Below are 13,044 nucleotides of genomic sequence, written 5' to 3'. Positions count from 1 at the left end.
ATTAAAAGGTTGAATGTTCAAATTCTCAATTCTATGTGTCGTTGGACAAAAAAAATATATTAATTTTTTTAGTAAAAAGAAACAAAATGGTCATCATATTTGAGGGCCAACCATGAGATAATGTACAATCTAATATACAAATGTTGAAAAACTCTGTTGAATAGTTAATTAAATTACAAATTTAGTCTTTGACCTTTTAAGTTTGTGTGTCTTAATATGTTTGTGAACATTACAAAGTGTCTAATTGGTGTCTAAAATTTCAATTTTATGTTTAATAAAATTTTGAATTATTCTAATATCTTTTGAAATAATGAATCTATTAGACATAAAATTTTCGTAAATTTTAAAAAATGTTTAATGGACAAAAAATTGAAAGTTGAAAGGTCTATTAGACGCAAAATTATAATTTTAGGGAACTATTCGACATTTTCTAAAATTTAGGTACCTATTAGACACAAAATTGAAAGTTTAGAGATATACTAAACACTTTTTAAAATTCAGGGACTTATTAGATACAAACTTGAAAGTTGTAGACTAAATTTATAATTTAACCTAATTTAATTTCATGAATATTAAAATAAGTTACAGATATTAAAAAAAATTGATAATTATACTTGGTATATTATTCTCCAATTAACAATGTTGGGACTCTGGATTAATTTAATAGTGCGTGATTGGGTGAGATTTGCTCCGAACTTTTGGTCGAAGATATATCTCATAATCCCTCGGCTCTACTCAAGTTGGCTATTGATTTTTCTATTTAGAAAGTTGAATAACCAAATATTCATGTGGATTCAAAGAATATTGGAGCTTTATAACCTATAAAGTATAGGGTTTAGTTGTGAAAGGAAAACCTAACAAAACATAGCTTGAATTGAACTTTTGATTTGAATTTGAATTTCTAATGTCTACCGTAAAAGAAAATTTTTATTTTCCCTTTTCCCTTTTCCCCAACATAAATTCCCCTCCCAAAACGCTCTTTCTATACTATATTATCTAAGATCAAAACTAAGACCAACTTTATAATATATATTAAATATCACCCACAAAATTGTAATAAATCCATAAGACAGAACAAATTAAAATCAAGCATGCCCCAAACTTTTATAGCTCTTGCTAGGAAAAAAAAATTACAATTAAAGAAATATTGTTCAAGCATAGTTAGATCAAGAAACTTAATTATCTATATAGGTCAACAGCTTAGAGTAAATTTATTATTTTCAATATATTCTTAACACGCCATCTTTTACGCACATGATTGGACATCAATAAAGGCTCAACACGTGAATTTTTACATGAAATATGAAGAAAAAAACATTGCAAAACCTTGCTAAATGATATTAGATTATCACGCAAGATACTTAAATGTTTTAAGTTATTATTATCTTTCTCAAGTTCTAAACAAAATCCATTAACGAGTAATTAAAAAGAACCTTAAAGAAAAAATCTTTATATTATTTCATACTATTAACATCCCAAAAACAAATCTCTCTCTTTCATCATAGAATAGACTTATTACATTTTAGATCAAAATAAATTAAGGTATGAATTGTTGGTGGGCACTCTTTGAAAACTTTGGAGAGAAGATTAAAAAAATAAAAAGGCAAGATAGGGATATCAATATAAGATTTGTTATTGCAATTCAATAATAACAAAGTTGAAAAAGAAGACAAAACAAGGGAAAAAAAAGAATAAAAAATGGGCAAATGAAGGCTATTTAATTTTTTCCACCTTAAATATATAACTAATTTGGGCTTTGGTTTTGGTTGTACTAGCATCACACATGGACCACTTCATTGTTTGGCAGCAAATATTCCTCTTTCCCATCTCTCTTTTTGTAGGTGATTGTGCTTTTGGAACAAATTAAAAAAAAAAAAACTTTGTTTTAATGAGATGAAAGATGACAACTTTGTTTACTTTTTCATACTCAAGCTAATCTTCTCTTAGGGTCCTATATGTAATTTTTTTCTTTGTTTTAAAAATAAAATGACTTTACTACATTTGGTGTTGGCCGGTTTGTAAGGAATTTCCACATTAGCTAGAGAAGGGAGTGATTCATGGTATATAAGAGAATAATTATTTCTATTGGTATGAATCTAAAGCAAAATCGTGAGAGTTATACCCAAAGCGGACAACGAGGGATACCATTGTCGTCCTTGACACATTTGGTTGCCAAAGAATCATAGGAAATTTGAACTTATTCCCTCTAAATTCTTTTGATTTACCGTGGTCCTTTTGAACCAATAAGTTAACCCATGATGGATGTTTTGTATTACTCTCTAACATTTTCAAAATCTAATCTATAATTAAAAAAAAAAGGTTTCCAAAAACTTATTTTTGTTTTCAAATTTGGCTAAGAGAGTCGAAATTGTTTCTCATAAAGACTAAAATATACCAAAGAAATTGTAAGCAAATAAATATAAATTTAAAAACCGGAAAACCAAAAATGAAATGGTTATAGAGCATGAACTAAGAATATGTTTGAGTTTTAGAATTTTTTTTATCCACATTTTGTTTTTATATGTTTAGAGCGTAATAAAGTTGTTCATCTTTTGAAATATGGATTTTTTTAAAGTACAACATGTGAAGTGTGTATATATATAGAGTACAAATGAAAATTCGAACTCCGACAATTAAACTATGCTCAAATTTTATGCACGTATGTATATATGCTGCAATTATTGAGTTGATATCACATCTAGATAATTAAATTAAATGCAATGAGATGATTTTAATGACAAAAAGCAAAATATAATTTATTTATTTATCAAAGTTAAAATAAATCTTTGAGCTTAGTTTTAGCTTTCATCTTTTCTATCATCATCATCTCAATAAGCTCAGAAGATAATGCACTAACAGTAATTGATCATGACATGACCCGCTAAAGCATAAGCATGCCAAAGCAAGCACGTCACAACTATCGTTGTAACTTGCTTGTACATCGTACGTAACATGATGACTATTGGGTGCAAATTTTCTCTACACTAGTTAATGCTATACATATTAGCTTCTCAAGTTGTATTATGGGTACTTAACAAAACATGATCAACTATTAACTAATATTTGTGGATGCACCTCTCGTCCAATTCTTTGGTAGGGGCATTCTTAAGTCTACTAATATTTTTTAATCTCTCACTTTAGTTAACAATATTTAACTAAAATAGTTTATTCAATCTAGAAACTCAATTAGTCAAGACATTAGTAATATCTTCGTCGGGTTCAGTGGATGAATATAAAAACAAACCATAAATTAGAATAATGTTTGTAGCCATTAGATGCTGATAAAGGCAAAACAAGATTCTTTAAAAAAGGTGAAAGATTAGATTTATATATAAATATGTTGAGCTAAGGGCATTTATTGGGTTGAATTCAGAACGTGGTGGCCACACTCCTTAGCTTCACTTTTTTGCTTCTTTAAACCCAATAATATGGCTATTGGGCTTCTTTCTTTATACTTTTACTAAAGTTCAAACCTTTTTTCTCACCTCATAATTTTGTATCGTTTTCTAAAAAGAGAAAATTCAAAAAAAGAAAAAACACATCGTCGAGACTTTTTTGTAAGTGGAATTGTCATTCACAACTTTAGGTTGGCCTTATTCAAATGTGAACAAATTGATGTATATCTACAATATTAAAATATGCTATAGGATTTTAGTCTTTAAATTTTGTGTAATAGATTCATTTTCATCTTTAGTTGCAAAATTTTCATAGTTTTGTAATGATGCTATATATATATATATGTATAGAAGTAGATATTTTGGTTTTAAACTTTGAAGTACAAATGTTTATGATTTCTCTTAAATATATAATTCACAAATTTAATGATAAGGAACCAAAATTGAAAAGCTTTTCACGAAAGGTTCATCTGGATTCTTACGGATAAATTTTCCGAGGTATATGTAATGGAAAAATATTATAGAATATGATGATTTGCATTTAAGCCACACATATAGAATTTGGTATGAAATTTTAAAGCTAACATGACCTATGATTTTTATTACATTCATATAAGCATAGAATTTAGGGAATAAAACAAAATATATTTTGAAATTAATTATCAAGTAATGTGACTACTTTGATTCTAGTCGGTCATATAAATTTTCTAAAATGGATATGAATAATATTAGAATAGTTATATTCCAAAAGTTTAGGGATGGAAGTAGTAATTTGTTTAAAATAGTTTAATTATCTAAAAGTTTAATAATTAAAAATGATATTTTTTAAATTTAGAGGCCAAAATAAAAATGAAAGTTGGCGGATGAAAATAAAATTCAAACAAAATATAATAAATATAAAAATTCATTAATGAGCATGGAAATTAAACCCAATAAAATTTAAGATTTCTTTTAAAAAAATATTAGATTAAATATATGTTTTAGTTTCTAATGTTGTGGTATTTTTTCAACTTAGTCCCTATTATTTAAAAAATTCTAATTTTAATTCCTAATATTTTAACATTTTTTAATTTAGTCTTTAACCACCAGTAAATATTAGAATTACTTGAATTGACAAAAATTTAGCAAAAAAATGATTATCTAAAAGAGAATTTTCTACTTTCTTCCCCATATTGTCATGAAACTTCAAGTTTTTTCTTTTGGTGACATTTTTTTCTTCTAAATTTCTATCCATTCATCATGTATTATGTATTATGTTAAGTAAGTTTATCATCAGATAATCTAAACATTCACCAACAATGGAAGACACAAATGAAAAATGTTAAAACATAAAAGATTAAATTAAAATTTTTAAATGACAGGAACTAAATTGAAAAAAAAAATTCCCAACAATCTTAGAAAAAATTTGATTAAGGAGAGTCCAAATTCTAGGAACCTTGTGGTCGTGGTGATAATAAAGTTTGGAGATCCCATTTTTGTGTCCTTATCATTTCAATCCATCTTTTCTTTCTTACTTTCCGGGAAACTTTTTTTCTTGGATTTTCTCAGTTACCAAACAGCAAGTTTAGTGCTGCCGTGTGGCTCACACACGCCTAAGGAATCTCGCCCTTTATCATTATTTTAACAATGACGTGTTTTGTTTTGACTCTTCTTTCTTAAATAATTAATTAAATAATACCAAATTTCTCATTAATTAAACCTCCTCTTTTCAACATACCATCAAATGTAACATTCTTCCATTCACACTTATATTGTAATTTGGTTAAAAATTAATAATTAGAAATATCTAAGTAATATAATAATTAAATAATTAGAAATAAGAAAATTAAATCATTTGTTAATATAATGTTTTTTGGTAAGGGAAGAAATTCATTGCTTTTTTAGTCTTTTAAGTTCCAAAATATTTCATTTTGATAATGTTGTTAGTTTACAGAAAAATGACGTGTATGTAATTTTTTTTTATAAATATTTTCTTATGATAATAAAATATTTAACAAAAAAAAAATTGTAACCATTTTTTTTATGTGACAAAACATTGTTTAAATATTCTCCCTTCTCTCTTACACATATATTCTCCATATTTCAGGCCTCTAATTATTATATTCATTTTATTATTCTCCAAATTTATTTAATTTAACTTTTATAAAGAAATGAGTAATTTATGAGTCACATTCAAACGACCAAGATTTCTCAGTAAAAAATAGCTCTAAGCTTCACTAAACGATTTCATTATTTGAGATAAAAGAAGAAAAATGAGATGACCTTTCTTTGCTCAAAACTCTGATAAATTAAAATTATTTCAAATGGTAAGATTTGAAATAAAAAACAAAGATCTCGAAAAATTTCCTATTCTAACAAAGAGAGGATGATGTTTAAACTGAAAATAAAATCTTTAAACCAATGAATTTGGACAAAGTATTTTTTGGTTCAATAATATGTGTGAGGATTCGAACTTTCTGACATTTTTTGGTTCAAGATTTATACCTTAATCGAGGTTGGCCAAATTTCGACAAAACTACCCGGCATTAATAATTTTTTTTAGAATATTACATCAAATGAATCCTATATATAGTTCATTAACAATTGAATATGCCTAATCAGCACCATTAATAAATTTATTAGACTAAATTAATTTAATTTTCTTTTATTAAAAAAAAAGGTTAAATTTGATGGTGTGGTTTTCAAATTATCATATTACCATTTTAGTCCATATATACTTTGTATTTGGTTTTGATCGGTTGCTATAATTTAGTTAGTTAAAATGTTCTGAAATGTAGTACATGTTGGCACTTTTCTTTAGGCGATGCTAGCTCGTCCTCTTATTACATCTCTATATCCAACGAAAACGTATCACAAAAAACAACCGTCAATCTTTTAAAATCATATGGACAAAATTGAAACTGGATACGACAGACGTTAAAAGAATAATTTAGCATTTGAAGACCCACCGTATTAAAATTAATATAACGGTACCATAAGATTCGATTCCAAAACTTGAAGTTTTGTATGGCAGAAAGAACCAGCCCCAGTTAGACACTGGGGGGTCAGTAACAGCCTTTCAATTTCTTCTTTTCTGAAATTTCCTTTATTTAAAGTCAACTTTTTCCCCACTCCATTTCATGCCCAAACTTTTTCATTATCTTATCTCCACTTTTCCCAATTACATTATAATTAAAGATAGATCTGAACAAAAAAAAAAAAAATATTCAATTCAATTTTAAAATTTTAGAGTAAATTTACTCTTTTTGATGTATGGACATTGGATTAAACAATCACGATAACTACGATTATAGATGAAAAGAAGGGTTTGAATTTATTTTATTGGGGCTATTTCTTTTTTTGAATAAAAATGTGGAAATGGGTTTGATTTTGTGAAAATTAAATTGGTGAATTTTGGTGAGAGTGGATTTTTGGTCCTATAATAATGAATGACGAGCAAGGCTTGTGGCTCGCACACGCCTTTGGATTTTGCTTTTGACATTTTCCATCAGCCTGTGCCTAACACACGCCCTGTATGTAACATCCTCATCATTGCTCTTTGCTTGGTCGGAAAATTCTCTCACAATTACACTATTTTTTTTTCTATTCGAAATCGATGCCGTGTAGCTTCGCCAGTTCGAATCTTTATAATTGAGGGTATTTGACGACAAACTCACTACGCCACCCCCTGTCGATGGTCCCCACAATAACACTCATTAAAATTACAAATTTTGTCTATAAAATTTTTACAGAGTCAATAAACTGAACCTAGTTCAGCACGATAATTGACATATATCTCCAACTAAGAGGTTGTGGATTCAATCTCCCACTTTTATTTGTTGTACTAAAAAGAATCCGAAGTTTTAAATTTTGTTGAATTAGATTGGAATTTTAATTTTGTATTTAATAGATTCATGAATATTAAACTTACCCACAAATCTCACTTCATCTTTCAAACTCCCACCTAATTACTATGAGTTGATGTTAACAATAGTTTGATTTCAAAAACTTTTAAGCATCGATCTTTAAACTTGTGGATAAAAAATGTATTTACCCTAAAAACTTTAATTAAAATAACTTTGGTGAGAAATTTAAATCCGGATAGAAATATTGAAATCTCGAATCTCGATCCAAATCCACAAAAGGTACAAAAATAAAACACTATTATAACACTAATTATTTGAACATTTCAAGTATTTTCTTAACCAACATTTAATAACATACCAAAATTGGAGGAATAACTATATAGCTTTTCCGGGGTAATGAATCCTTCCATTTAAATTTATGAAAACATCTCTTGAAATTTTATTCAACACACATTTTCTTCTGTTCCAAAGACAGCCCTAGAAAAAGTAGAATCCAATTTGTTTGTGAATAACTTTTTCTTTCCACTTCCATTTCTCTATAAAATGAGCCATTTCTTTGCTTTTTTGTTCACACCCATTTCTCCATTTTAGTTTTTGTTCACACCCATTTGAGATCTTAATTATTCAACAATGGCAGAAACTGCTGGTTGCACAGACCCAAAGAAGCAGAAGCTTCTTCTCCAAGAGCATGAGGAGAAGCACTTCATGTCCAGTGAAGTTGTCCGCGACATTATCATCGGCGTCTCCGATGGCCTCACCGTCCCCTTTGCCCTCGCAGCGGGCCTCTCCGGCGCCGACGTAACCTCCGGGATCATCCTCATTGCCGGTATTGCTGAAGTTGCCGCCGGAGCCATCTCTATGGGACTTGGAGGGTACATATTCTCTCAATTATTCATTCACCATTGTTTACTTTAAATTTATTTTATTTTATTCTAGTCTTTGAACTCTCTCCCTTCAAATTGAGCTCTGGAATCTTTTATTTTAATCGTTTTATTATCTTTTTAAGCTTGATATATAATTAGAAACAATTGAATTTATTTTAGCATTAAAAACAATTTTATAAGGTTAATCTAAAAAAAAAAAGGAGAGGAGACACATCCAAACACTTCTAATTTTGATTAAGATCTTAAAATTGTTTTAAAAAGTAGGTCTTAGGATAAAATAAAATCATATAAAGCTTGCTTTTAAAAATACAAAAAAAGAAAGAGAAAAAAGAAAACAGTATCAAAGCCTAAAGAAGAAAGAAAAAAAAAAAGTATCAAAGCCTTAGTCGTGTATTCAAAATAACTTTGCTAACATAAAAAAAAAAAGCCTAAACCCTAAACCTCTAAATTTAGAGAAACGTTTTATTTTCTGTTTCTCATTTTCAAAAGGATCTTGAACATCTGACAATTATTTGTATTTTTTGTTTCTCATTTAAAAAAAAAAATGTATAGAAATTTTGAAAACAACAAAAACAAACTTCTTTGTTTCTTTTTCTCTTTTTTACTTTGATCCAGAATATAAATAAAAATATTGTTTTATCATTCCTAAAAAGAAAAACAAAATAAGAAACATAGAAAAAGATACAAACATCCCATAATACACTGTCTTACTTACTCAATATGCTTGAATTGACAAACCAGGAACTATATTTATTGATTTGAAATGCAGATATCTTGCAGCTAAAAGTGAAGCTGATCATTACATGAGAGAACTGAAGAGAGAACAAGAAGAGGTCGTAGCAGTCCCAGACATAGGTAATTTGGTTGGTCTGCTCTGGTTTTTTTTTTTTTTTTTTTAATAAATAATATTAATTCCTTAATTAATTTTAGATTAATAAATAGTTAGTTGAATATTTTTCAGAGGCTGCTGAGGTGGCAGAAATATTGTCTCAATATGGGGTTGAACCCCATGAATATGGGCCTGTTGTTGCTGCTCTTAGAAGAAACCCTCAAGCATGGGTTGATTTCATGATGAAGTAATTAAACTTTATTTCTCTTAATTAATTATTTTTCTTTTGGGTATCATTATAATATAATAACTTTAACTAATTATGAATGTTTTTTGGGTTCAGATTTGAATTGGGGCTGGAGAAGCCAGACCCAAAGAGGGCATTGCTAAGTGCAATAACCATAGCCATGTCCTACATTATGGGAGGCTTGGTGCCCTTATTGCCATACATGGTCATCCCTTCAGCTGGAGAAGCTGTGGTTGCTTCTGTTATTGTAACCATAATAGCATTGCTAATCTTTGGCTTTGCCAAGGGCTACTTCACCGGGGATCGGCCCTTAATGAGCGCCCTACAAACCGCCTTAATCGGAGCCATTGCGTCAGCTGCAGCTTACCTTATTGCCAAGGCCTTCCATGCCTAGCTAGCTTGTAGAATTGAACTTGCGAAATTATTGAATGTGGTTGGCACAATATGACTCTACTGTCGTAACCGTTAGATACACGAAAGAAAAAAAAAAAATAACATGGGATAATTGCGTATCTAATAGTTCTGAAAGTATCGGTCGCGTTATCATTATCAGCCGCTTCTAATAATTTCTCCTAGAACTTCTATTCCTAGATCCCTTTGGCGCTCTCTCTAACGTGGGATTAAAACTAGAGCAATTTGGCTATGCATATGCAATCCAGTGTGCTCAGTTAAATTAGGACTATTTAGTTAAATTTATTAGTTTTTATTGCTCTCCATCCTTTTTTTTTTTATTGTAATATTTTTTTTAAAGTTAAAAAATAATTCATAATTAAACATAAATCAGTTAATGTAGAAAATATCAAAAGAAATCATTGGAAAATTATGCAAGTCAAAATTTGAAAAACCGCTACAATCAATTGAACGGTAATGGGATTCAGATCGGCAATAAAAAATATATATTATTTCTTAAAATTATTCCACGGTTTCTTCCCTTAATAAAATACTTTTTCCTCTGAAAAACACAGTTTATTTAAAACCTGAGTTATAAATAAGAAAACTAATTTTCAGAAAAACAACCAGACCGGACTGGCCAAAAAATTTTAAATTCGATAAATATAAAAGAAAAGGAAAGAAATGACGTAAAGTGGGAATAAAGAATTCGAGAAAACGAAAGGCATAAGGTTCTTCAAAGCATTACCAATTCCCACTTTGATTTTATCATTGCTCTCATTTTTCATTTGCAATCCAAAATAGAAAAGTAAGAAGAGGAAAAAAGAGGAAAATGGCTGACCTAGATCCCGAGAACCAAAACCGGCGTCTTCTAATCCAGCAGCAGCACAGAGAGAAGCATTTCACCGGCGGCGAGATCGTCCGCGACATTATCATCGGAGTCTCCGACGGCCTCACCGTTCCCTTCGCCCTTGCCGCGGGCTTGTCCGGCGCCAATGCCTCCTCCTCTATCGTTCTCACCGCCGGAATCGCCGAGGTCGCCGCCGGCGCCATCTCCATGGGACTCGGCGGGTACGGATCTCTACGAAACTTCATCTAGCTCTGTTCTTCTTGTTCCTTTGCTCGATTGGCGACGAAATAGTGATTCCTAGGGCAGTCGATTTACGAAATTGCTCAAGAAATCGAACGGAAACTCATCTATTGTGTTGAAATTTTGATCAGATACCTTGCGGCGAAAAGCGAGGCGGATCAGTACAAGAAGGAGCTGCGGAGAGAGGAAGAGGAAATCGTCTTGGTTCCCGATACTGGTCCGGATTCTTCTACCATCGTTTACCTTTTTCGCCTTCATTTTTTATTTTATTTTATTTATTTATTTTCAGTTCAAACAATAATGAATAAATGTAATGGGCCGAGTCAGTTGGGCCTGATAAAAGCCCGAGGCCCGTCAATGATCTTTTTTTTTTTTAATTTAAAAAAATCAAGTTCATGCTGTTAGATTTTTCTTCGAACGAAAAAATAACCTATTCCTTTTTCTTGTTATTTTATCACGTTTTAAGTGTCCAAAATTAGTAAGATTTTATTTAACCTTCTAATTTCTCTTTTGACTACTGAAAACTTTTTAATCCCTGTCTGTTCGAATTCACCTACTAATTGTACTAAAAAAAAGTATACATGTAGATGTTATTGGACAATAAAAGGTGTCATGTCATTTTTTTAGCACCCAGAGTAGAAATTGAATATAAAATTCATTAAACCTTTAGGGATAATACTAGAAATGACAAAAATTTCAAGGACTAGAATTATATTTTGACCCTTAATGTATATCTCAAGTTTTTCTTTTTTTTTTTTTTTAAAGGATAAAATTTGAGCAAACAAATTATGACTCAACTATCATTTTAGTCCATGCGGATTCTGCTTAGTTCAATTCGGAGCATTTAGTTTTAAACTTTTTAATTTAGTATTTATGATTTGATTAAATGTCTCAAAACATTCCTGATTTTACTAAATATTTACATTTTATTTTTCTTACGTTGCACATTCTCTATCAACATCAACGTCAAGCTTGTTGACTTTTCTATTTTTTCGAATCTCCATTTTTGCTATATTTAAAATAAGAAGAGTGATTTCTACTTTTTTTGTTTTTTTTTCGCTATATTTGCAAACGGCCGATAATTATAGTGGTGGAGTTTTTGTAATACAGAAGCTGCAGAAGTGGGTGAGATTCTGGCCCAGTATGGAATAGAAGCACACGAATATGGGCCTGTTGTTAATGCTCTGAGGAAGAATCCTCAAGCTTGGCTTGATTTCATGATGAGGTACTGCCCTACACACATTATTCCCCTAACTTTATTATCTTATAAAATAAAATAGGACAAATATTTGTTCAAGAAACTTTATAAGTTTCCTCAAAATAGACCTTATTTAAGAGCAACCTTTGAACAATAGGTTTGAGCTAGGATTGGAAAGGCCAGAGCCAAAAGAGCAATACAAAGTGCACTAACCATTGCCATTTCTTACATCTTGGGAGGCTTAGTGCCCTTAATTCCCTACATGTTCTTCTCTAATGCCTCAGAGGCTGTGCTTGCATCTGTTGCCTTAACTTTGCTCGCCCTCTTGGTTTTTTGGCTATGCCAAGGGCTGCTTCACCGGTAATAAACCTGTCACGAGTGCCGTCCAAACCGCCCTCATTGGGGCCATCGCATCCGCAGCTGCCTTCGGCATGGCCAAGGCCGTGCAACCCTGAGTCTTGTTCATTGTCAAAATATTTTACATCTTCAAGATATACATGTATATGTATAATAAAGTATCTAATGAAACGTGTTGTATGTATCTTATGCGCTGAAAGAATCTTTTCAAATGATGACAAACTTAAATTTGCATTCAAATAATGAATCAAGTGGGAAGATTGGTATGTAACTAAATTTCATTAGTTTTGAGAGGTTTATGGCACCTAATTGGTTTTTGTCATCCAACTTTCGTTACTTGCATACATTTGATAATGAGGATTGTAATCTTTACTTCTTAAACATGAGACCGAAAAGAAAAAAAACTTTACTAAAATTACGATTCGAAATGAGTCAACGCATCGTCTCTTTTGACCATACAACACCGATTTCGAGTAAGAGAAGTGGAGAAAAAGTAATGGTGAAAAAAGCAATAAGTATTGAAAAAATTGATGCGAGTTAAAATCGTGCGTGGAATGGAGAAGAGTTGATTGTCAACGTATTGTCAGGATCATACTTTGTGAACTACTCTATTTCATAATGAAAAGAAAATATATAATTGACCATTATTTTTAAATTTGGTAATAAGAAAAGAGAAGTCGCCTAAAATTTCTCCTATATTTACTCCATGTTACAAACTTCCTTGGAGTAGGCAAAGAGTAAAGACTTGTGTGAGAACTTGTTTTCTTTTAGTAGTGTCTACATTTACTTTTTTCATACACAATAGTCAC

The 13,044-nt window shown here is 30.4% G+C and overlaps 1 protein-coding gene, 1 long non-coding RNA gene and 1 pseudogene across 3 annotated transcripts; 2 read left to right on the top strand and 1 right to left on the bottom strand.

The window, feature by feature from the left end:
* Positions 1-7,790: 7,790 nt before the first annotated feature.
* LOC148207755 (vacuolar iron transporter 1-like) lies at positions 7,791-9,916 on the top strand. Its single transcript, XM_088118303.1, has 4 exons — positions 7,791-8,112; positions 8,894-8,979; positions 9,086-9,200; positions 9,297-9,916. Exons 1-4 carry the CDS (start codon positions 7,871-7,873, stop codon positions 9,592-9,594), a joined length of 741 nt encoding a protein of 246 aa, XP_087974429.1. The 5' UTR covers positions 7,791-7,870; the 3' UTR covers positions 9,595-9,916.
* Positions 9,917-10,298: 382 nt separating this feature from the next.
* LOC148207754 (uncharacterized) lies at positions 10,299-10,943 on the bottom strand. Its single transcript, XR_015787684.1, has 2 exons — positions 10,816-10,943; positions 10,299-10,737 (listed from the first exon to the last, which is right to left on the bottom strand). It is a non-coding gene; the product is annotated as an uncharacterized LOC148207754 (long non-coding RNA).
* LOC148207753 (vacuolar iron transporter 1-like) lies at positions 10,423-12,437 on the top strand (annotated as a pseudogene). Its single transcript, XR_015787683.1, has 4 exons — positions 10,423-10,661; positions 10,812-10,897; positions 11,791-11,905; positions 12,036-12,437. The product of XR_015787683.1 is annotated as a vacuolar iron transporter 1-like (transcript).
* The last annotated feature ends 607 nt before the right edge of the window (positions 12,438-13,044 follow it).

The sequence above is a fragment of the Momordica charantia genome, unplaced genomic scaffold, assembly GCF_013281855.1.
Source record: "Momordica charantia cultivar OHB3-1 unplaced genomic scaffold, Mcharantia_2.0 BLBB01000091.1, whole genome shotgun sequence".
NCBI classification, from domain to species: Eukaryota; Viridiplantae; Streptophyta; class Magnoliopsida; order Cucurbitales; family Cucurbitaceae; genus Momordica; species Momordica charantia.
This window is presented reverse-complemented; position numbering and strand designations above follow the sequence as displayed.